We start from the raw sequence: 24,243 nt of genomic DNA on the forward strand, positions 1-24,243 counted from the left end.
CCGCCGGAACTAGGCAGCAAGACTGAAAATACAGAATTTAATGACCGCCTGGTGGTAAACGTCTGTAATTCCCTACACTAGAAAGGGTAAAGCAGGAGGATCATGGATTAAAGGCCAGACTAGACAGAAATAAAAAAATGCTCTGAAGCTGGAGAAGGTGGCTCACACCTTTAATCCTAGCACTCAGGAGGCAGAGACAAGATGATTTCTGAGTTTGAGGCTAGCCTGGTCTGCAGAACGAGTTCCAGGACAGCGAAGAGAAACCCTGTCTCGAAAAACAAAAAGACGGGGTTGGGGATTTAGCTCAGTGGTAGAGCGCTTGCCTAGCAAGCGCAAGGCCCTGGGTTCGGTCCCCAGCTCTGAAAAAAAAAAAAAAAAAAGAAAGAAAGAAAGAAAGAAAGGAAAAAGAAAACCAAAAAAACTAAACCAAAAAGTGCTCTGGCCGCCCATCTGAACTTCAGAGTAAGAATCTAAGGGCCGGTGTCAGCCGGTGATGCCGATGGCCTGCTAGGTTTTAGAAGGGTGTCGTTGTTATTTTGTTTGTTTTGCTTTAGAAAAGGGTTTTAAAAATACGGAATGCTTCACGAATCTGTGTGTCATCTTTGCGCTGGGCCCATACTAATCTTACTTGTATCTTTCCAATTCTAGTATACGTGCTGCTGAAGGGAGCACGGTTTTGCATGTTTAAGCAAACTTCCTAGATCTTCAGTGTTGGAATCCTAGCTTTACCGTTTCCTTAGGCAAATTTTCTAACTTCTAACCTCTCTCTGCTCTTTTCCCTGTGATACAAACAAAGGGAAACAATAACACTTGTTCATTTGATATTAGGAGAATAAAATGGCAACATATGAAGTGTGTGGGACAGTACCTTGTGCAAAATGAGCATATACTAGCCACGGGACCCACGAGATGGTTCAGATGAAAAAGCACTTGTTACCAAACATGATGGATGAGCCAGGAGCAGGTGGCCGAGAGAAGGGCATCCTGAGACAGACTGACGGGGCAAAAATAAAACGGGGAGACTCAAACAGCAAGTACTTGGCGAGGCAGCTGGGGAATAGCCAGTCTAGTGAGGAAAGATAGTTGAGGTAGTCACCCAGTAATTGTGCTGAAGCTGATTAAATAAATCGATAGGACTCTGTTTTGATTACTGGGGGACTGGCTGGAGCATATTAAGAACTAGTAGCTGATGTCTTGCCTGGTTACAGAAGATGACTGGTTCAGGCTCTGTATCTCTCAGTACTAGGTAGGAATCATGACTAGGGTCACCCTCATAGATTTCTAGGAGTTTCTATTACTATTTCTATTACATAGTTTCTAGGTTTTTACCTCACCCCTCAAATGCCTCCCCCCATTCAAGTTATCTCTCCCAGTACTCTCTCCCTCCATTCTGATCCTTTTTGTTCCCTTCCCTACCTGCCCCCAGTCCACCCTCTTCTATTTTCCCTTCCCAGAGAGATCCATGTGTCTGTCTCCCCTTGAGCCCTCCTTGTTACTTGACCTCTCTGAGCGTGTGGACTGTGGCATGACTATTCTTTATCCCTAATGTCCGCACCATGAGTGCACACCATGTTTATCTTTCCAGGCCTGGGCTACCTCGCTCACGATTCTTTTTTCTTTCCTAGTTCCATCCATTTGCCTTCAAATTTCATGTTATTTATGTAACAGCTGAGTAAAACTCCATTATGTAAATGTACATTTTCTTATCCATTCCTTAGTTTCTATAATGAATAAAGCTGCTATGAACATAATTGATCAAGTGTCTTTGTGGACATCCTTTGGGTATATGCCCAGAAGTGGTATAGCAATGTTTAACATTTGCACGCAGAGGTAAACGACAGGATTTCAGAACCAAACTAACCAAGCACTGAGGGTTTCTTTCCATGAACACAAGTCACTGAGGAACTTGTTGGGAAGAGCTACGATATGGAGAGTTTTCAAGGCCAGTTCTGGGGCAAGAAGGGATACGAAAGATGGAATGTGGGGAAGAATTACGAGGCTGCAGACTTCGTGGCTTTAAGAACAGGCGACACAGGCGCGACGGCCGAGCGAGATCGGCCCGAAAGCCGAGCGAGATCGGCCCGAAAGCCGAGCGAGATCGGCCCGAAAGCCGAGCGAGATCGGCCCGAAAGCCGAGCGAGATCGGCCCGAAAGCCGAGCGAGATCCGCCCGAAAGCCGAGCGAGATCCGCGCGAAAGCCGAGCAGATCGGCCCGAAAGCCGAGCGAGATCCGCCCGAAAGCCGAGCAGATCGGCTCGAAAGCCGAGCGAGATCCGCGCGAAAGCCGAGCAGATCGGCCCGAAAGCCGAGCGAGATCCGCCCGAAAGCCGAGCAGATCGGCCCGAAAGCCGAGCGAGATCCGCGCGAAAGCCGAGCAGACCGGCCCGAAAGCCGAGCGAGATCCGCCCGAAAGCCGAGCAGACCGGCCCGAAAGCCGAGATCCGCCCGAAAGCAGAGGCGACGACGGCAGGAACCGCGCGACAGGCGCGACGACGGAAGAGGATGAGGTTGGGGAGGTCACTTCCCAGAAGCGCCAAAGAATGAGTTAACCACAATTCCCAGTGGCCTTTGCGCTATACTCGACTGGGATGAGGCCTGGCAGAGCTTTAAGATGGACTTGCTTCCTAGGACCGCCGGAACTAGGCAGCAAGACTGAAAATACAGAATTTAATGACCGCCTGGTGGTAAACGTCTGTAATTCCCTACACTAGAAAGGGTAAAGCAGGAGGATCATGGATTAAAGGCCAGACTAGACAGAAATAAAAAAATGCTCTGAAGCTGGAGAAGGTGGCTCACACCTTTAATCCTAGCACTCAGGAGGCAGAGACAAGATGATTTCTGAGTTTGAGGCTAGCCTGGTCTGCAGAACGAGTTCCAGGACAGCGAAGAGAAACCCTGTCTCGAAAAACAAAAAGACGGGGTTGGGGATTTAGCTCAGTGGTAGAGCGCTTGCCTAGCAAGCGCAAGGCCCTGGGTTCGGTCCCCAGCTCTGAAAAAAAAAAAAAAAAAAGAAAGAAAGAAAGAAAGAAAGGAAAAAGAAAACCAAAAAAACTAAACCAAAAAGTGCTCTGGCCGCCCATCTGAACTTCAGAGTAAGAATCTAAGGGCCGGTGTCAGCCGGTGATGCCGATGGCCTGCTAGGTTTTAGAAGGGTGTCGTTGTTATTTTGTTTGTTTTGCTTTAGAAAAGGGTTTTAAAAATACGGAATGCTTCACGAATCTGTGTGTCATCTTTGCGCTGGGCCCATACTAATCTTACTTGTATCTTTCCAATTCTAGTATACGTGCTGCTGAAGGGAGCACGGTTTTGCATGTTTAAGCAAACTTCCTAGATCTTCAGTGTTGGAATCCTAGCTTTACCGTTTCCTTAGGCAAATTTTCTAACTTCTAACCTCTCTGCTCTTTTCCCTGTGATACAAACAAAGGGAAACAATAACACTTGTTCATTTGATATTAGGAGAATAAAATGGCAACATATGAAGTGTGTGGGACAGTACCTTGTGCAAAATGAGCATATACTAGCCACGGGACCCACGAGATGGTTCAGATGAAAAAGCACTTGTTACCAAACATGATGGATGAGCCAGGAGCAGGTGGCCGAGAGAAGGGCATCCTGAGACAGACTGACGGGGCAAAAATAAAACGGGGAGACTCAAACAGCAAGTACTTGGCGAGGCAGCTGGGGAATAGCCAGTCTAGTGAGGAAAGATAGTTGAGGTAGTCACCCAGTAATTGTGCTGAAGCTGATTAAATAAATCGATAGGACTCTGTTTTGATTACTGGGGGACTGGCTGGAGCATATTAAGAACTAGTAGCTGATGTCTTGCCTGGTTACAGAAGATGACTGGTTCAGGCTCTGTATCTCTCAGTACTAGGTAGGAATCATGACTAGGGTCACCCTCATAGATTTCTAGGAGTTTCTATTACTATTTCTATTACATAGTTTCTAGGTTTTTACCTCACCCCTCAAATGCCTCCCCCCATTCAAGTTATCTCTCCCAGTACTCTCTCCCTCCATTCTGATCCTTTTTGTTCCCTTCCCTACCTGCCCCCAGTCCACCCTCTTCTATTTTCCCTTCCCAGAGAGATCCATGTGTCTGTCTCCCCTTGAGCCCTCCTTGTTACTTGACCTCTCTGAGCGTGTGGACTGTGGCATGACTATTCTTTATCCCTAATGTCCGCACCATGAGTGCACACCATGTTTATCTTTCCAGGCCTGGGCTACCTCGCTCACGATTCTTTTTTCTTTCCTAGTTCCATCCATTTGCCTTCAAATTTCATGTTATTTATGTAACAGCTGAGTAAAACTCCATTATGTAAATGTACATTTTCTTATCCATTCCTTAGTTTCTATAATGAATAAAGCTGCTATGAACATAATTGATCAAGTGTCTTTGTGGACATCCTTTGGGTATATGCCCAGAAGTGGTATAGCAATGTTTAACATTTGCACGCAGAGGTAAACGACAGGATTTCAGAACCAAACTAACCAAGCACTGAGGGTTTCTTTCCATGAACACAAGTCACTGAGGAACTTGTTGGGAAGAGCTACGATATGGAGAGTTTTCAAGGCCAGTTCTGGGGCAAGAAGGGATACGAAAGATGGAATGTGGGGAAGAATTACGAGGCTGCAGACTTCGTGGCTTTAAGAACAGGCGACACAGGCGCGACGGCCGAGCGAGATCGGCCCGAAAGCCGAGCGAGATCGGCCCGAAAGCCGAGCGAGATCGGCCCGAAAGCCGAGCGAGATCGGCCCGAAAGCCGAGCGAGATCGGCCCGAAAGCCGAGCGAGATCCGCCCGAAAGCCGAGCGAGATCCGCGCGAAAGCCGAGCAGATCGGCCCGAAAGCCGAGCGAGATCCGCCCGAAAGCCGAGCAGATCGGCTCGAAAGCCGAGCGAGATCCGCGCGAAAGCCGAGCAGATCGGCCCGAAAGCCGAGCGAGATCCGCCCGAAAGCCGAGCAGATCGGCCCGAAAGCCGAGCGAGATCCGCGCGAAAGCCGAGCAGACCGGCCCGAAAGCCGAGCGAGATCCGCCCGAAAGCCGAGCAGACCGGCCCGAAAGCCGAGATCCGCCCGAAAGCAGAGGCGACGACGGCAGGAACCGCGCGACAGGCGCGACGACGGAAGAGGATGAGGTTGGGGAGGTCACTTCCCAGAAGCGCCAAAGAATGAGTTAACCACAATTCCCAGTGGCCTTTGCGCTATACTCGACTGGGATGAGGCCTGGCAGAGCTTTAAGATGGACTTGCTTCCTAGGACCGCCGGAACTAGGCAGCAAGACTGAAAATACAGAATTTAATGACCGCCTGGTGGTAAACGTCTGTAATTCCCTACACTAGAAAGGGTAAAGCAGGAGGATCATGGATTAAAGGCCAGACTAGACAGAAATAAAAAAATGCTCTGAAGCTGGAGAAGGTGGCTCACACCTTTAATCCTAGCACTCAGGAGGCAGAGACAAGATGATTTCTGAGTTTGAGGCTAGCCTGGTCTGCAGAACGAGTTCCAGGACAGCGAAGAGAAACCCTGTCTCGAAAAACAAAAAGACGGGGTTGGGGATTTAGCTCAGTGGTAGAGCGCTTGCCTAGCAAGCGCAAGGCCCTGGGTTCGGTCCAGCTCTGAAAAAAAAAGAAAGAAAAAAAAAAAAAAAGAAAGAAAAAAGAAAACCAAAAAAACTAAACCAAAAAGTGCTCTGGCCGCCCATCTGAACTTCAGAGTAAGAATCTAAGGGCCGGTGTCAGCCGGTGATGCCGATGGCCTGCTAGGTTTTAGAAGGGTGTCGTTGTTATTTTGTTTGTTTTGCTTTAGAAAAGGGTTTTAAAAATACGGAATGCTTCACGAATCTGTGTGTCATCTTTGCGCTGGGCCCATACTAATCTTACTTGTATCTTTCCAATTCTAGTATACGTGCTGCTGAAGGGAGCACGGTTTTGCATGTTTAAGCAAACTTCCTAGATCTTCAGTGTTGGAATCCTAGCTTTACCGTTTCCTTAGGCAAATTTTCTAACTTCTAACCTCTCTCTGCTCTTTTCCCTGTGATACAAACAAAGGGAAACAATAACACTTGTTCATTTGATATTAGGAGAATAAAATGGCAACATATGAAGTGTGTGGGACAGTACCTTGTGCAAAATGAGCATATACTAGCCACGGGACCCACGAGATGGTTCAGATGAAAAAGCACTTGTTACCAAACATGATGGATGAGCCAGGAGCAGGTGGCCGAGAGAAGGGCATCCTGAGACAGACTGACGGGGCAAAAATAAAACGGGGAGACTCAAACAGCAAGTACTTGGCGAGGCAGCTGGGGAATAGCCAGTCTAGTGAGGAAAGATAGTTGAGGTAGTCACCCAGTAATTGTGCTGAAGCTGATTAAATAAATCGATAGGACTCTGTTTTGATTACTGGGGGACTGGCTGGAGCATATTAAGAACTAGTAGCTGATGTCTTGCCTGGTTACAGAAGATGACTGGTTCAGGCTCTGTATCTCTCAGTACTAGGTAGGAATCATGACTAGGGTCACCCTCATAGATTTCTAGGAGTTTCTATTACTATTTCTATTACATAGTTTCTAGGTTTTTACCTCACCCCTCAAATGCCTCCCCCCATTCAAGTTATCTCTCCCAGTACTCTCTCCCTCCATTCTGATCCTTTTTGTTCCCTTCCCTACCTGCCCCCAGTCCACCCTCTTCTATTTTCCCTTCCCAGAGAGATCCATGTGTCTGTCTCCCCTTGAGCCCTCCTTGTTACTTGACCTCTCTGAGCGTGTGGACTGTGGCATGACTATTCTTTATCCCTAATGTCCGCACCATGAGTGCACACCATGTTTATCTTTCCAGGCCTGGGCTACCTCGCTCACGATTCTTTTTTCTTTCCTAGTTCCATCCATTTGCCTTCAAATTTCATGTTATTTATGTAACAGCTGAGTAAAACTCCATTATGTAAATGTACATTTTCTTATCCATTCCTTAGTTTCTATAATGAATAAAGCTGCTATGAACATAATTGATCAAGTGTCTTTGTGGACATCCTTTGGGTATATGCCCAGAAGTGGTATAGCAATGTTTAACATTTGCACGCAGAGGTAAACGACAGGATTTCAGAACCAAACTAACCAAGCACTGAGGGTTTCTTTCCATGAACACAAGTCACTGAGGAACTTGTTGGGAAGAGCTACGATATGGAGAGTTTTCAAGGCCAGTTCTGGGGCAAGAAGGGATACGAAAGATGGAATGTGGGGAAGAATTACGAGGCTGCAGACTTCGTGGCTTTAAGAACAGGCGACACAGGCGCGACGGCCGAGCGAGATCGGCCCGAAAGCCGAGCGAGATCGGCCCGAAAGCCGAGCGAGATCGGCCCGAAAGCCGAGCGAGATCGGCCCGAAAGCCGAGCGAGATCCGCCCGAAAGCCGAGCGAGATCCGCGCGAAAGCCGAGCAGATCGGCCCGAAAGCCGAGCGAGATCCGCCCGAAAGCCGAGCAGATCGGCTCGAAAGCCGAGCGAGATCCGCGCGAAAGCCGAGCAGATCGGCCCGAAAGCCGAGCGAGATCCGCCCGAAAGCCGAGCAGATCGGCCCGAAAGCCGAGCGAGATCCGCGCGAAAGCCGAGCAGACCGGCCCGAAAGCCGAGCGAGATCCGCCCGAAAGCCGAGCAGACCGGCCCGAAAGCCGAGATCCGCCCGAAAGCAGAGGCGACGACGGCAGGAACCGCGCGACAGGCGCGACGACGGAAGAGGATGAGGTTGGGGAGGTCACTTCCCAGAAGCGCCAAAGAATGAGTTAACCACAATTCCCAGTGGCCTTTGCGCTATACTCGACTGGGATGAGGCCTGGCAGAGCTTTAAGATGGACTTGCTTCCTAGGACCGCCGGAACTAGGCAGCAAGACTGAAAATACAGAATTTAATGACCGCCTGGTGGTAAACGTCTGTAATTCCCTACACTAGAAAGGGTAAAGCAGGAGGATCATGGATTAAAGGCCAGACTAGACAGAAATAAAAAAATGCTCTGAAGCTGGAGAAGGTGGCTCACACCTTTAATCCTAGCACTCAGGAGGCAGAGACAAGATGATTTCTGAGTTTGAGGCTAGCCTGGTCTGCAGAACGAGTTCCAGGACAGCGAAGAGAAACCCTGTCTCGAAAAACAAAAAGACGGGGTTGGGGATTTAGCTCAGTGGTAGAGCGCTTGCCTAGCAAGCGCAAGGCCCTGGGTTCGGTCCAGCTCTGAAAAAAAAAAGAAAGAAAAAAAAAAAAAAAGAAAGAAAAAAGAAAACCAAAAAAACTAAACCAAAAAGTGCTCTGGCCGCCCATCTGAACTTCAGAGTAAGAATCTAAGGGCCGGTGTCAGCCGGTGATGCCGATGGCCTGCTAGGTTTTAGAAGGGTGTCGTTGTTATTTTGTTTGTTTTGCTTTAGAAAAGGGTTTTAAAAATACGGAATGCTTCACGAATCTGTGTGTCATCTTTGCGCTGGGCCCATACTAATCTTACTTGTATCTTTCCAATTCTAGTATACGTGCTGCTGAAGGGAGCACGGTTTTGCATGTTTAAGCAAACTTCCTAGATCTTCAGTGTTGGAATCCTAGCTTTACCGTTTCCTTAGGCAAATTTTCTAACTTCTAACCTCTCTCTGCTCTTTTCCCTGTGATACAAACAAAGGGAAACAATAACACTTGTTCATTTGATATTAGGAGAATAAAATGGCAACATATGAAGTGTGTGGGACAGTACCTTGTGCAAAATGAGCATATACTAGCCACGGGACCCACGAGATGGTTCAGATGAAAAAGCACTTGTTACCAAACATGATGGATGAGCCAGGAGCAGGTGGCCGAGAGAAGGGCATCCTGAGACAGACTGACGGGGCAAAAATAAAACGGGGAGACTCAAACAGCAAGTACTTGGCGAGGCAGCTGGGGAATAGCCAGTCTAGTGAGGAAAGATAGTTGAGGTAGTCACCCAGTAATTGTGCTGAAGCTGATTAAATAAATCGATAGGACTCTGTTTTGATTACTGGGGGACTGGCTGGAGCATATTAAGAACTAGTAGCTGATGTCTTGCCTGGTTACAGAAGATGACTGGTTCAGGCTCTGTATCTCTCAGTACTAGGTAGGAATCATGACTAGGGTCACCCTCATAGATTTCTAGGAGTTTCTATTACTATTTCTATTACATAGTTTCTAGGTTTTTACCTCACCCCTCAAATGCCTCCCCCCATTCAAGTTATCTCTCCCAGTACTCTCTCCCTCCATTCTGATCCTTTTTGTTCCCTTCCCTACCTGCCCCCAGTCCACCCTCTTCTATTTTCCCTTCCCAGAGAGATCCATGTGTCTGTCTCCCCTTGAGCCCTCCTTGTTACTTGACCTCTCTGAGTGTGTGGACTGTGGCATGACTATTCTTTATCCCTAATGTCCGCACCATGAGTGCACACCATGTTTATCTTTCCAGGCCTGGGCTACCTCGCTCACGATTCTTTTTTCTTTCCTAGTTCCATCCATTTGCCTTCAAATTTCATGTTATTATTTTTGTAACAGCTGAGTAAAACTCCATTATGTAAGTGTACATTTTCTTATCCATTCCTTAGTTTCTATAATGAATAAAGCTGCTATGAACATAATTGGTCAAGTGTCTTTTTGGACATCCTTTGGGTATATGCCCAGAAGTGGTAGAGCTGGGTCTTGAGGTAGAGTTCCAGTTTTCTGAGAAACAGCCATATTGGTTTCCAGAGTGGCTGTACAAATTTGCATTGTCACCAGCAATGGAGGAGTGCTCCCCTTGCTCCACATCCTTGCCAGCCTGTGCTGTCACTTGTGGTTTTGATATTAGCCACTCTGACAGGTGTGAGACAGAACCGGAGTTGTTTTGATTTGCGTCTCCCTGATGGACAAGGATGATGAACTTCAAGTGTTCCTCGGCCGTTTGAGATGCCTCTGTTGGAGGGTTCTTTGTTTAGCTCTGTACCCCTTTTCACTTGGGCCATTTGGCTTATTGATGTCTAGGTTCTGGAGTTCCTTATATATTATGGATATTAGCCTTCTGTCAGATATGGAGTTGGTGAACATCTTTTCCCATTCTGTAGGCTGCCGTTTTGTCCCATTCACGATATCATTTGCCTTACAGAAGCTTTTCGGTTTCATGAGGTCCTGTTTATTGTCAGTCTTGGTGCCCGAGCTATTGGTGTTCTGTTTAGGAAGTTGTCTCCTGTGACAACTTTCTCTCCTATGAATATCTTAGGGTCAATCTAACCAAGCAAGTGAAAGACATACATGGTAAAAAACTAAAGAAAGGGGCTGGAGAGATGGCTCAGTGGTTAAGAGCACCGACTGCTCTTCCGGAGGTCCTGAGTTCAAATCCCAGCAACCACATGGTGGCTCACAACCATCTGTAAAGAGATCTGATGCCCTCTTCTGGTGTGTCTGAAGACAGCTACAGTGTACTTATATATAATAAATAAATCTTTAAAAAAAAAAACTAAAGAAAGAAATTGAAGAAGATATCAGAAGATGGAACGATCTCCCATGCTTGTGGATAGGAAAGATTAACATAGTAAAAATATTAAAAGCAAACAAACAAAAAACGGCCATCTTAGGAAAAGCAACCTAGATTCAACGCAATCCTCACAAAAATTCCAACACAATTCTTTACAGACCTTGAAAGCACAGTATGGGAAAACAAGAAACGCAGGGTAGCTACAACAACTCTGCAGTATAAACTGGAGGTATCGCCGCCACCCGTAGTTCAAGCTCTGCTACAGTTACAGTAATAGAACACACACGATACTGGCATCAAAACAGAGGTTGATCAATGGAATTGAAGACCCAGATAAATCTACACACCTATGGACACCTGATTTTTGATAAAGAAGCCAGAAACATACAATGGGACTATTTTAAAACAAGATCTCATGTAGGCTATGCTGACCTTGGCTTTCTCTGTAGCTGAGGACCGTGAACTCCTGATACTCCTGCCTCTACCTCCCCAATACTGGGATTACAGGCTTATAGCAGCATACCCTGCCTTTGAATTAATTGTTTCCCAGAGATAAAACCAAGAGCCCAGAACATCCTAGGCAAGTACTCTACCACTGTACTATAGCCCTAGTCCTTAGGATATCACTGTGTATTCCAGGTTTGCTGAGTGCTGGAATTACTATGTGTGCCATACTAGTGTCTGAAATACTTTATACATTCATAAATACATATATCCCAAAGTGGGCTTATATAAACTTTCCGTTTCAGAGACTGCACAGAAAGTAAACTGGTAAAATAAGCATTTATTAGAAGGGCAGGGGGTGGGGGAAAAAAAACTCTCTGAGGCCAGCTCGGGAGTGGGAAACAATGGGGGCTCCCTGCTGAGGTAGGGCAGGACTGTAGATCTTCCCACTCCTGAGTCTCAGGGAAGGCCTGTGGCAGAGCTCACTGTGCCTTTAGGCCAGTGTGTGCTGAGCAACTCATATCAGGGGAGGTGGCAGAGGAAGTCATGCAGAGGCAAGGCCAGGACCCCTGACAGGGAGATTCCCAAGGTGTCAGAAATGCAGGCAGCTTCCATGGCAAACTCTCGGTGCTTGTCACTGGTCTGGGAGAGCAAAGAACAAGGGTTAGGCTTCTATCCACAAGGCTCCTAAGACCACAGCCCTTGTCCAACTGGTACAGACCTCCAGGGCAATGTTGTGGAAGGTATTCACGTAAGCGGCCCCGCCCAGAAGCCCTTCATACAGAATGACGATGAAGATGAGGTAGATGCTGGGCAGGAAGGTCAAGCATACATCTGCCAGCAGGAAGGCCAGGTTGAGGCACTGTGAGCAGAGGGAGGCGGGGCTTGAGACTGGGCAACAGCACAGAGGGAGGCAGCATTATCTCTGAGCTGCCGGGTTATAGGAAATCCTGGTGAAGCAGAGGGCTGTGTGGGACCCCAGCGCCCAGCTGGGCCTGTGGGACCCTGAAATCCTGGTGGCCTTCGCTGGTCCCATCCCCATCCTCACATGCCCTGTGGGTTCCTCCCCTTCCTTTGTTCCTGTCACTCTTTGTTCCTGCCTGGAATGTTCCTCATCACTGGTGATCTCTCAATCACATCAGGGTCATTCCCACTGCAGTCAGCAGTCACCTCCTTTCCTTCTTGTTTTTTGTTTTTTTTTTTTTTTTTTTTTTTTGGTTCTTTTTTTTTTTTCGGAGCTGGGGACCGAACCCAGGGCCTTGCGCTTCCTAGGTAAGTGCTCTACCACTGAGCTAAATCCCCAGCCCCTTTTGTTTTTTGTTTTTTAATGGCATGAATCATCACACCTAGATAACCCTACTCCCCACCACACACATACACACACACACACACACACACACACACACACACACACACACACACACACACTGCAGATCTAACACAGGAGCTTGTGCTTCACAGGAAAATGCTCTACCAGAGTCCTATCTTCAGCACCCAAAAGCCCTCTGAATAGCACCTATTCTCCCCTAATTACTGCACTGAGATCAATGGGTCATTTGACAATGTCTGGAGACCTACCTGGCTGTCTCACCAGCATCTGGCTAGGGATACTGCTAAACACCCACAACTCATAAGACAGCAAGTTATACATCAGAATAATCTAGCTGCAAATGTCTAAGAGTACAACATTTTGGACTAGAAAGACGGCTCAGTAGTTAACAGCACCTGCTGTTCTTCCACAGCATCCACATGGCGGTTCACAACTATCTATAGTTCCAGTTCCAGACTATCTGACACCTTTCTGGCCTCCATGGGCACCAGGCGCACAGGTGGTTCACATAAATACAAGTAGACAAAGGTTCGTGTATATATAAATAAAAAAAAAGTTCAGTGTTTATGTGGGCTTCAGGTGTAGGTTCAAAGCCAGCTTTATTATGAAGACTTTGCCTCCAAATGAAAACTTTGGGCCAATGAGATGGCTCAGGTAATGGCACGTACTTCCAAACCTGATGGCCTGAGTCAGATCCTTAAACCCACATGTGGAGAAGAGAACCAATCCTGCAAGCAGTCCTCTGACCCCCATACACACAGTGTGGCAAGTGCCTCTCTCCCACCAATGAATAAATATAAGTCTAATTATAATTGTAAAAAAGTAAACAAATGGGGTCGGGGATTTAGCTCAGTGGTAGAGCGCTTGCCTAGGAAGCGCAAGGCCCTGGGTTCGGTCCCCAGCTCTGAAAAAAAGAACCAAAAAAAAAAAAAAAAAAAAGTAAACAAATAGATGTCTGAGGGCTTAAGAAGTTCAGGAACAAACTGCTCTGACCTAGCATGAGTAAGGCCCCGCTCTCAGTCAGAGTGACTACAAGACAATGAACAAAGGCCAGGCACGGCACAGGCCTTCAATGCCAGCATTCATGAAGCAGATCTGTGAGCTCCAGGCCAGCCTGGGCTATATATCAGATTCCAGGCCAGCCAGGGCTACACAGTGAGATCCTGTCTCAAAAACACACAAATAAATAAACAAACAAACAAAAAAATAAGGCAGACAACACCAAAACCAAAATAAATCAAAACAATATGTTGTTCTTCCTTTTTTGCCTCCATATTGATATACAAACACACTGAGAAATAGGTGTTGCCATGGCTATTAAATATTTTACCTTTTGCAGTACTAGGGATAGGACCCACAGCCTCAGACCAGCTAGGCAAACACTCTGCCACTGAGGTACACAATCCTCTCCACCACATCTGATTTCTTGATAGGAAAACTGAAGCTCGTTAGAGGGTCAGAGACCTGCTCTGAGTCACACAGCTATTGAGTACAGAAACTGGTATTTACCACAAGTATGACTGGCTCCTCCTGATGCCACCACACGTTTTATATGGAGCCCTGCTGGCATTTAGTGCTGTGCTTAAGAATGCTGGAGCACACTAATGTCTTCTGTTGAGTAAGGAATTCAGGGAGCCTTGGTGGGTGTGAACAAATAGGGCAGGGACTCAGTACCTGGAGCAGGGCTAGGATCCAGGTGAACCGGATTCGGCAACACTGGAGAGAAGAGCGGGAAGCAAACACACCAGCCTGGTATAGCATCTGGTACCTAAGGTGGGGGCAGGAAGGAGGAGGAAGGTCCACTGGCACCATTGGGGTCAACCCCAGGACCCCAACATCAAGGGATCCTCCTGGCCCACTGCCCACCTGCCAACTTCTCTCACCATCGGTACTGCTGAGCATGACTTAAGGATGTGTTCCGGAAAAACAGGAGCTCAAACTGCAGCAAAGACCAGACAAATGGAGATTGTGGAACGTCAGCCCTATTTCTCCTCCCACACCTCCTCCCCGGCACCCCTCACTCACAAGCCCCTGGTTGATAAAGTATTCTGCAAAGTAGACCAGCACCAGAGGGATGATGTATCGCAAGAGGCCCTGGAAGATTCGGGAGATGTGAGTGGAAGGCAGGAGGCAGAGGATCCTCACAGGGCACCCACAGCCACCATCCACACCTTGAACACTGTCCACCTTTCCTGGAGAGAGAGGTCCCAGCTGGTACCTACAGAGCAGGAAGAAGAGGAGGAAGTTGCCCACGGAACAGCAAGCAGCAAGCAGCTGTGGGACAGTAAAAGGCCCCCATTCCCAGTTGAGGAGGTTTGAAACCCCGGTGACCCTGAGGGACAGTAGGTGTTTCACCTGACTCCTAAGAAACCAGGCTGGTCACTAGCCCACAGCCCTCCATAGATTTGTGACCATCAGTCATGTAAGGTCAATGCTCCAAGCCCCTTCACAGGTAGAGGATGTGGGGTCAAGTAGGCTCAAGACAGATCTCCATTATAATGAGGTACCTAAAGGCCTGGAGGCTTAGCCAATGGATTTCCCTTCCCAGACACTCCTCCCTGCAAAAGGTATTTAGTCTCAGGCCACTCTGAGAAGTGGGGTACGGTTTTACTCGTCCATCTCCACCATGATAATAAACTGCCTGAAACCATGGACTGCCTCTTTTAACGGAGAAGGCCTTTGCCTACAGAGTTGCCTGCTAATCTCCCAGTGGTGCCTGATGCCCAAGAGCCTGAGAACCAGACAGCCCCAGCCTTCTTACAGGTCCCGGGAAACCCAGCCAGCTCTGGCTATGGCCCAGTTCAGCCTGTGCTTCCCCACCCCCAGAGCAGTGTCCACGGCTTCTCACAGCCTGATACCCTCAGCGTAGGTAAGAGGGGTCAACTTCCTGCATCCTGCCTCCTCCAGTGGCCCAAGTGTGGATTTAAATTTCATGCTATGTAGTTTACACAGCATGTGTAACTGATTTTTTTTTAAAAAAGCAAGGCTTTTATCTGCTGATTCCACCTCAGACTCTGACTGTGCTTTCTGTTTCTAGAATAGCCAGGCTCTTTTTCTCCCAAAAGGCCTCACCCTAAACTTTTTCCTGTGCCTGGAACATGTTCACCTAGACATTTGCAAGGCTGACACCTTGACAGCCAAGTTTCAGCCCAAAGATGTCCTCCAAAAGGCTGTCTTGGGCTGACGAGATGACTCAGTGGATGAGGGCACTTACTGCCTCGTCTGAATGAGCAGAGCTCAATTCTCAGAACATCTGACCTCACATTCATGCACATGCCCTTCCCCAGGCAACCCCACCCTCAAATGGTTTGTTGTTGGGGCTTCTCTTGGGGGCTGGAAAGATGGCTCACAGCTGTTTGTAATTCCAGTAACAACACTCTCCCATCGACACACACACAGGTAAAACACCAAGGCACATGAGAGAAAAACAAATCACTGGGCAGTGCGTGCCTTTAATCCCAACACGTGGGAGTCAGAGGCAGGTAGATCTCTGAAAGTTTGAGGGCAGCCTGGTCCACTAAGGGAGTTCTAGGACAGCCAGGGCTACACAGAGAAACTCTGTCTCAAACAAACAAACAATCAATCAATCACTGGCTGCTCAACCATGAGGGTCAGAATTTGAATCCTGGCAACATCAGCTCACAGCCACCTGTAACTGCAACTCTGAGGCTTCTGTTGCCCCCTGCTGGTCATCTACGGTATAAGGTCACGAACACACACACACACATAAATAAATATAAAAATAAATCTTAGCCAGTTGTATGGTGGCATATGTGTTTACTCCTAGCACTTGGGAAGCAGAGGCAGGTGGATTTGTGAGGTTGAGGCCATTCTAGTGTACATGGTGATTTTCCAGGCCAGCTAGGGCTACACAGAGAGACTCTGTTTAAAAACAAATAAGCAAAAACAAAACAAAACAAAATAAAGAAACCCACTTAGAACCTTCTGGAAAGAAGAGGCCTTAAGTCATCCCCACCCCGTTTTCTTAACTTATTTTCTGGGTTTTGTGCAGGGTCTGATCAACTGGCCCTGATCACAGAGATCTGCTTGTGGATGCCTCCCAAGGGTTGGGATTAAAGGTATGCACCACCCCTCTGGGCCCCATCATGGTTTTTTTTTTTTTTTTTTTTTTTTTGGTTCTTTTTTTCAGAGCTGGGGACCGAACCCAGGGCCTTGCGCTTCCTAGGTAAGCGCTCTACCGCTGAGCTAAATCCCCAGCCCCCCCCCCCCCCCCCATCACGGTTCTATGTCCTGTGGAAATGCTCTCATTTCTCCATCTCGAGCACCACCGTTCCCAGCAATCGGAATGTCTGGCATGTAGTCAATAGTTAGTTAAGCATACACAACTGCTTTGACCCAAACCTGTACACCCGGCAGCCTGTTTCCCTCAACTGTGTCCACTGTTGACACTAAAACCCCAAGGGGAAAGTGGCCCTGGGAGGGCCTTTGTATCTTTTTTTTTTTTTTCTTTTTTTTCCAGAGCTGGGGACGGAACCCAGGGCCTTGCGCTCTCTAGGCAAGCGCTCTACCACTGAGCTAAATCCCCAACCCCGGCCTTTGTATCTTACCTGGCCTAGACTCTGGGGTCTCGGTGCCTATGAGAGGCTGCCGGGCAGCAGTCTCTGCCTCGTCTTGCCCTCCAGGGTCCAGGGGTTCAGGAGATGTGAGCAGCAAGAAATAGCTGGGGTGGAATGGAGAAGAGAGTCAGGGAGCTCTTGTTGGGAAAGGCCCCAGAGGTCCTGCAGGCCCTACCCTTCCACGGCCCCTCACATCTGCAGGGGGCACTCCAGCCTCTAAGGTACCCTGTGCTGGGAAGCCTCAAATGCTCACAAGCGCATCCGTCGGAAGCCAACTACGCAGGGGCCTCGTTTGACTCAGACACAGCAGCAGCTCTGCCTCCCTGTTCTCGGGACCCAGTATTTTTTATAATTCACCACTTTACAGTCATTTTTATTAAATGTGTTTCTTGATATTTTTATCCATGTATATACTGCACTCTGGTGACTCTCACCCACCTTCTTGTCCCCACACCCTGTGACCTCTCTCCCACGTCACAGGACCCTTTCTCATACTCAGTGTCCGTTTCGTTTTTGTGACTGAGTTTACCCAGGGTCTGTATGATCGTGGGGTTTCTTAATTTTGTTTTCCAAGACAGGGTCTTACTATGTGGCTCTGACTGGCCTAGAACTCAAGATGTAGACCAGGCTGACCTCAAACTCACAGAGATCCACCTGCCTCCTGAGTGCTTGGATTAAAGGCATTTGCCATAGATCCATCTCATTTACTGTTTGAGCCAGGGTCTCCACACATAGCCCAGGAAATCTTCAAACATATGATCCTTCTGCTTCAGCCTCCCAAGAGCCAGGACTATGGGTATTCAGAATTACACACATACTGACTCCTCTTTTGGATATAGCCTTGTCCTTGTAACAGGCCCCCCGGACCTTAGGATGGCTCACTCCAATGGAAGTTCCATTCAAACTATAAATTTTAGCATGTAGACAGCACCACGTGCCAAAACTAAAACAAAAACCTAAACTATCAAAGTCCACAGTTCAGGGACAGTCTCTGAATGCACTAACCTTGCTATTTGGCTTCTGTAGTTACACTTCCGGCTAACTGTTCTTGCTAATTGAAGTACATCAACCCAGACCACAGTTTTGCACTTAAAAGCTCATCCTGGGCTGGAGAGATGACTCAGCAGTTAAGAGCACCCGACTGCTCTTCCAGAGGTCATGAGTTCAATTCCCAGCAACCACATGGTGGCTCACAACCATCTGTAAAGAGATCTGATGCCCTCTTCTGGTGTATCTGAAGACAGCTACAGTGTACTTATATATAATAAATAAAAAAACAAACAAACAAAAAAAAAAGATTTAAAAAAAAAAAAAAAAAAAGCTCATCCTGAGAAAGGCTCGGGCTATGCTAGAATCCCAAACGCCCAGTGTAGTCAACAGGTGGCTAATTAGCTTTTCAGTGGTTTAAACCCGTGTCTGAGAACTCTTCTCCGGTGGATACCATACAACAGCCCTAAACTATAACAAGATCCACGTGTCTCTGCCTGCTGAGTGCTGGGATCAAAGACACGTGCCGCTACACCTGGCTTAATAACGTTTTCTGAGACACACAAATACAAACAACAAATAAGCAGAGGTCCACTCAGCCCTAGCCCCCGTCTCAGGAGTCTCCCTGTGCGGATGAGACAGGACACTGTGTGACAGAGACAACTGAGGCTCAGGAATGAAGTTGTCCAGAGTCACACAGTTAACACCCCCCAACTCTGGGACTCAAATTGAGGGGTGTCGAGAGTCCAGAATCCACACCCCTTCACAACAAGGCTGAAGAATCTGAAGACTGGATTAGGGTCTCTTCCCATCTTTCATCCTTTGGGCCTAAGGACACTCACCTGGCTAGCATCAGAACAGGGATCCCCAGCATAGAAAGTAGGGTGTGCTGCGGGGAGAGGCCAGCCTGGGTGAGCCCCAGGTATGACAGCGATCCAAGAAGCCCTGCACCCCCAGTTCCTGAAGACCACCATGAGATCACAGCACTGGAAAGAGCACAGGAGCATTCAGGAAGATGGAACCAGCAGGGGGCACACTTCTCCCAGCGCTCCTGGTTCAGGCCACTTACCTGGGGTAGAAGGCAGTCAGTGAAAGGAAGGTGACCTCCCCTAGACCTGATGAGATGCTGGCCAAAACCACTCCTGGGAGGACAAACAGCATACAGTGACCTTTAACTGAAAGCCACAGTCCCTAGTGGTTTGTTCACAGCCTCATCTCCATCCTCTCAGCAGGGCTAATAGAGCTGTCCCTCGACTGGCTAGGGTCTCCTCTGAAAAGCCACACCCTTCTCTACATGTCCTCGCCAATTGTACCCCCATTTTCGTTCAGTTAGTTGATAACTCTCAATTATTCAACCCCGCTCATCCCACTCTATACTCAGTTCCCCCCATTTCTTCCTATTGACACCCTCCAAGTTGTTCCTAGAGCCCACGTCCGGTTAGGGAAGCTTTACAAGGGTTTGTCCTTGAGGCCTGGAACTTGCTATGTAGGTCAGGGAACTGGTCTTCTCCTTGGTTTTTGTTGTTGTTGTTGTTGTTTGTTTTGTTTTGTTTGAGATAGGGTTTTGCTGTGCAGCTTAGGGTAGCCTTGAACTATGTAGCCTGAACTAACCTCAAATTCAGTCTTTCTGTCTCTGTTTCCCAAGTGTTAGAATTGCAAGTGTGTGCGTGCTCCATCCGCCCCCCCACACACACACACCAACACCACTAGCAGTCTCCTGGGGCTACGCACATATCCTTTTATTCTGGGAAGCTGGGAGACTACCTGCACATCACTCTGTTGAGGTTTCTCTGGGCCCACCAACCTCTCAGAGCTTCGTACTCACCACACAGGCTTAACCCCACTGATTGAGAAAAGGCAACCAGAACAAAGCTTCCAGCAGAACAGACTCCACTGACAAGCACCCGGGGGCTGAGAAGAGATGGGGAGGAATTCAGAAGGCCACCTCCATTCAAGAATCTCCAGACACCTGCTTCCTCCCTCTCTGCCCTCCTCCTGCCACCCTCACCCAGACCTGTAAGGCAGCAAATGAAGGCCAAGAGGAGCCAGGAGTTTGATGACAAGGGTGGGAAGGATGTCTGCTAGGAGCACCGCCTGAAACAGGAGAACACAGTAAGAGCCTAGACCCTTCCCAGAGACAACCTTCCCAACCCAGCAGTGGAGCCAGTCAATGAGACCTGCTGCAAGTTCAGGCTCTGGAGTTAGATCTCAGTTTACACCCAGCTCTGGGGCTCCTCCGATGGGTGTCAGGACATATTTACTCGCTCTGAGCTTCAATTTCCTCAATCTAAACAGGGAAGCTTACAGTGTCTAGTTCACGAAGCTGGCGGAGGGGGTGGTTCCTGAGCTAATAGTTACCATTCATGCGCTCTCGCGCACGCACACACACACACACACACACACACACACGCTGATGATTGCAATATAGACAATCCCAAGTGGACATCGGGGGAATGAAGTCACAAAGGCATGGATCTTGGGGACCTCACATGGGTACTCACAGCTGTGGAGATTGAATTGCAATCAAATCGAGATGAGCTGTTATGGGGCATGGGTGTTGGGCCTGGTTCCACCTATGGGAGAAAAGAGAGTCTTTCCTACAAAGAGGCAGGAGGCTAACCAAGGCCCAGTCCCAGCTCTACACAAAGAGCTGTGGGGAGGCATGGCTTCTTGGGGCCTTAGTTTTTCTATGTACACGATGAAGAAGGTTTATAAACATCTCAAACTAATGTCCCAGAGGCCAAAGACAGTCCCCCAAGATGCATGTACTATATTTAAGAGCATTCATATAGAAATCTGGGTTTCTGGAAAATCTCAGCTTGGGTTAGATTCCCTATTAAACCTGCAAAATGGAAGCTGTGCCTCTTAGGGCATGCACGCTGTAGGTCACTGATGCAAACAGTTCTCCACCAGGGTAGTTTTACCTCCCAGGTGCATCTGTAACATCTGGAGATATGGGGTTGGGGATTTAGCTCAGTGGTAGAGTGCTTGCCTAGGAAGCAAGGCCCTGGGTTCGGTCCCCAGCCCCCAAAAAAAAGAACCCCCCCCCAAAAAAAATCTGGAGATATTCTTGGCTGTCACTTTTGGTTGCTAAGAGGCATGAGATGCTACTAAACACCTACAATGTGCAGGACAGACTCACGATAGTCACCTGACCGCAGATGTCAACAAGACACAGTGACAAAACACACCACGAAATGAGATCTTACCCAGCCAGTTATTTGAGTTCACCAACCTGGTACCCGTTGGTCTCTTTAGGATCCTTCCTGCATTGAGGATGTGGGAGACTAAGACCTTTAGCTCCCTCATCCCACCCATAGTCACTTTATGAGTTTTTCTGGCCCTGGGTGAGTCCCTAGTATGTCCATGGGGACTAACCGTATGGTGGTGGTGAAGAGGGGCTCACTTACATGGCTCTGGTTTCCAGATGCCTGCTCCTGCTTAAGGATGTCATGGGCAGCGCTCAGCATCACCACATATGAGAAGTTGTTGCAAAGCCCCAAGATCCTAGAATGAGGACAGATCTTCACTCTCTGCTCACCTACAGTCCTTAAAGATCTCTCCTTTACCTGTATTCTTCAAACACTTTTTTTTTCTTCACTATCAAAACAGACCTTGAGATTAGACCAGCTCATGGCCAAATGCCAAGACTTCTTCCTAAGCACTCTCTCTTCTATGATTACACTGAGATTCTGTTCCTCAGGCATTCCTCATCCACCAATAGGCTCTGGTGCAATAGAAATGCCTACGTTTTAACCCACTGACCTCAAAGAGTGCTAGAGGAATCAAAATAATAGCGGGGCATATTGTTCTTAGTTTCATCTCCCAGAGTCGTTTAGCACTTGGAAAAAGCAAATTGGCTGGGGACAGAGCTCACTTATAAGGCACTCCAGCACTTCCGTGAGCTCTGGAAGGACCTGGTTTTTAATGACCTGCACTGCAAACAAAAACAATGAGTGAGCTGGGCATGGTGCTACAGTAGGCCTGTAACTGCAGCACCGGGAAAGCAAAAGCTGGATTAGAAATTCAAAACAAGCCTCTACTGCTTGTAGAATTTGAAGAAGACACCCCCCCCCAAAAAAAAGAGGAAAAAAACAAAGTTGCAATTGAGTTGGTTGGAGGAAAACATTTAATAAATAATGTTACAGATACTAAGAGGTAATTTAATGGAACTTGGAAAGTTCAAACTTGATTCAGGATCTGTGTATTCAACTGCCTTTCACAACTTGGCTCTCACCATCTCTGCTCCAATTGCACTTTATTTTGCACTCTCAAACCACTTACCAGAAGCCCACCGCATTCTTCCAAAGGACACTTAGATTATCCAACGGAGGGGTTTGGGGCTCTGAGTCGGTCTCCTCCCCTGAGAGGTAGAGAAAGCATGACCCACCACTCACTCGCTACGTGAAAGCCCCGCCTATCCAGTATCCAGTTGAGGGGGCAGGGCCAGCATCCCAACTCCTCGGGAGAGCCGCGGGGCAGAGGTGGTCATTCTCAAGGCAACCGACGAGAGTACTCACTCTCAGAATCCTCAAGGCGCCTCCACGAGCTCTCAGAGCTTCCCATGACATTGAGTTCGGGTCCCCCAAAGGACCTAAAGTCAGCGTGTGTTAGGAGTTAGCGTCAAGAAAACAGATGAAAGTCTGGGACAGGTGGGATCAACGCCCCGTGGTCAGTCACAGGTTCCGCGGTCTGCTGTACACTACTGTACATCAAAAGACCCCCAGATCTTCAGCTCGAGTTCACCCACACCCCATCCGTCTGACCCCGCCTCCCTGCCCCTCTAAAGCAAAGCCCCCGCCCCCCCAGGTCTGTACCTTTAAGAGCAGCAGAGCTCTTCGCAAGGTAGACTAGCAGGTTGGGGATCACGTGACAGTACCCGTGGGTCTTCCATCACGTGCTTGGAGGTTGCTCCTACTTCCGGGTCCTTTTTCCACCTTTTCGCCTTTGGGCTTCTCAAACTTCCGGGATTGAAAGGAGAATTCGGGAGAACCCTGGAAGCACTGAATTTGAACTGGAACCGAAGGGAGCCACAAGTAGAGCCATGAAAAGTGGCACTCCAAATCTGCCAGTACTAGTCATGGCGCGGGAGGCTTCAGCTTCTTTCCTGCTGCTCTGACTTGCCTGAAACAAATATGACTACTTTTCTGCAGCTGTCCCACGACTCCACCCAACGTCGCAAGGACAAGTTCTGCTTCGGAGCAGAGGCAAACAGCCTCTTATCTGTTGTCCCTACAGACCTATTATAAAGACCTATAATAAGCATCTGGGAAGTAGCTGAGAATAGAACAATTAGTCTAGAAAGCTAAAAGGTAAACACCCACCAAACAGGTTTCTATGAATTATCTACGACAATATCCACGGTATTATGAAATTCACTTTGCCATTATTATCCTAGAACCAACAAATACCACGAAAGTAGTTCAACCCCTGGTTTTACATATCAGAAAACCAAGGTCCCTTTGGTCACAGGGGATGTTAACAGAGGCTAGACCTTCAGCTGACTTCAGAGACTCAGCAGTAAGAAATAGAGCAGAGGTGCTAAATCACCGAGCAAGCTGTTATGGGCGTTTTTCCTGTTCTGTGATGTCAGCCATTTTTTCTAATTGGAATCTAGGAGAATAGGCTGAGAATACGTCACCTCACATAGTCCCAAATAAGGAGTCCTTCCCAAATAAGGAGTCCTTCCTTCCCTTACCTTCTGCTCCATGGTAGGGTAGCATCTTGACCGTTCTTCATCAAGCCTATTCCTCTGCTGTGGCTTCCAGCAGCCTCTGCCCACTTCTACCAGGTCTTTTCAACCACCTGTCATTAAGATTGCTGCTTGAAATATGCCCTCCTGTGGTGCTCTTCCTAGATCATTCAACCAGTGAGAAAAAGGACCCTACCACGCCTTCTGGGCTATCCAAAATCTGCAGCCTCTGTGCTTAAGGAACTCACAGTAAGCTGTGAGTGACAGGCCACAGTACAAGAATGACCGTGGGTGAGGATATGGGCATTGGAGCACCAATTCAGACCTTTTATCCCCAGAAAAATCTTAACAGCATTGAAATGCGAAGGCAGAACTTCCACTGGTCTTATCCTCACTTCACTGCTTCTCCCTAGATAAATCAGGAACCACAAACCCTAGCTTCCTCTCACTGAGGGCTGTGGCTTGGAGGAGACGGAAACGGCTGAGGTGTGAATACAAGACCTGAGTCACTCAGGCTGCACTTGCCACATGCCCCCACCCCCATACCCGATTCTGAGGTCTCCTGTTTCCACTTTTTTTTTTTCCTTTCTGGTCCGATCCCCTGCCCTTCAGTTCCAGATGTGCACCTGAGTCTTTGTCACCTGGACACCGTTAAGCCATTCCCCTGCCGGTCATGAAGTCATCCATGAGCATGGGGGAGGTGCATGGGGCCTGGGGTGGAGATACGTCAGGGA

At 48.1% G+C, this 24,243-nt stretch overlaps 1 protein-coding gene and 4 non-coding genes across 13 annotated transcripts; all 5 read right to left on the reverse strand.

Annotated features, from left to right (window-relative positions):
* Positions 1 to 565: 565 nt before the first annotated feature.
* LOC148007811 (U6 spliceosomal RNA) lies at positions 566 to 672 on the reverse strand. Its single transcript, XR_015655835.1, has one exon. It is a non-coding gene; the product is annotated as a U6 spliceosomal RNA (small nuclear RNA).
* A 2,523-nt stretch (positions 673 to 3,195) lies between these two features.
* Positions 3,196 to 3,302, reverse strand: LOC148007812 (U6 spliceosomal RNA). Its single transcript, XR_015655868.1, has one exon. It is a non-coding gene; the product is annotated as a U6 spliceosomal RNA (small nuclear RNA).
* A 2,514-nt stretch (positions 3,303 to 5,816) lies between these two features.
* Positions 5,817 to 5,923, reverse strand: LOC148007813 (U6 spliceosomal RNA). Its single transcript, XR_015655899.1, has one exon. It is a non-coding gene; the product is annotated as a U6 spliceosomal RNA (small nuclear RNA).
* Positions 5,924 to 8,418: 2,495 nt separating this feature from the next.
* LOC120100182 (U6 spliceosomal RNA) lies at positions 8,419 to 8,525 on the reverse strand. The gene has a single exon (XR_015655913.1). It is a non-coding gene; the product is annotated as a U6 spliceosomal RNA (small nuclear RNA).
* A 2,718-nt stretch (positions 8,526 to 11,243) lies between these two features.
* Positions 11,244 to 24,208, reverse strand: Cln3 (CLN3 lysosomal/endosomal transmembrane protein, battenin). Of its 9 annotated transcripts, none has more exon segments than NM_001439717.1 (18): positions 11,244 to 11,565; positions 11,645 to 11,785; positions 13,928 to 14,021; positions 14,137 to 14,192; positions 14,279 to 14,347; positions 14,425 to 14,471; positions 16,822 to 16,934; positions 18,660 to 18,803; positions 18,887 to 18,959; positions 19,643 to 19,728; positions 19,832 to 19,911; positions 20,319 to 20,390; positions 21,228 to 21,324; positions 22,102 to 22,180; positions 22,338 to 22,411; positions 22,635 to 22,941; positions 23,516 to 23,622; positions 24,136 to 24,208. In NM_001439717.1, coding segments are annotated over 15 exon segments (1,317 nt in total). In that variant the 5' UTR covers positions 22,384 to 22,411; positions 22,635 to 22,941; positions 23,516 to 23,622; positions 24,136 to 24,208; the 3' UTR covers positions 11,244 to 11,445.
* Positions 24,209 to 24,243: the final 35 nt, after the last annotated feature.

Source organism: Rattus norvegicus, chromosome 1, assembly GCF_021556685.1.
Source record: "Rattus norvegicus strain SHRSP/BbbUtx chromosome 1, alternate assembly SHRSP_T2T, whole genome shotgun sequence".
Taxonomy (NCBI): Eukaryota; Metazoa; Chordata; class Mammalia; order Rodentia; family Muridae; genus Rattus; species Rattus norvegicus.

Excerpts from the sequence above, each read along its gene's own strand:
- Cln3 (XM_087659589.1), bottom strand. The coding sequence starts at position 22,383 with ATGGGAAGCTCTGAGAGCTCGTGGAGGCGCCTTGAGGATTCTGAGA. Across the intron at positions 22,181-22,337 it reads GCGCCTTGAGGATTCTGAGA|GGGAGGAGACCGACTCAGAG; the intron begins GTGAGTACTCTC and ends TCTACCTCTCAG. Across the intron at positions 18,804-18,886 it reads CTGACTGCCTTCTACCCCAG|TGCTGTGATCTCATGGTGGT; the intron begins GTAAGTGGCCTG and ends TGCTCTTTCCAG.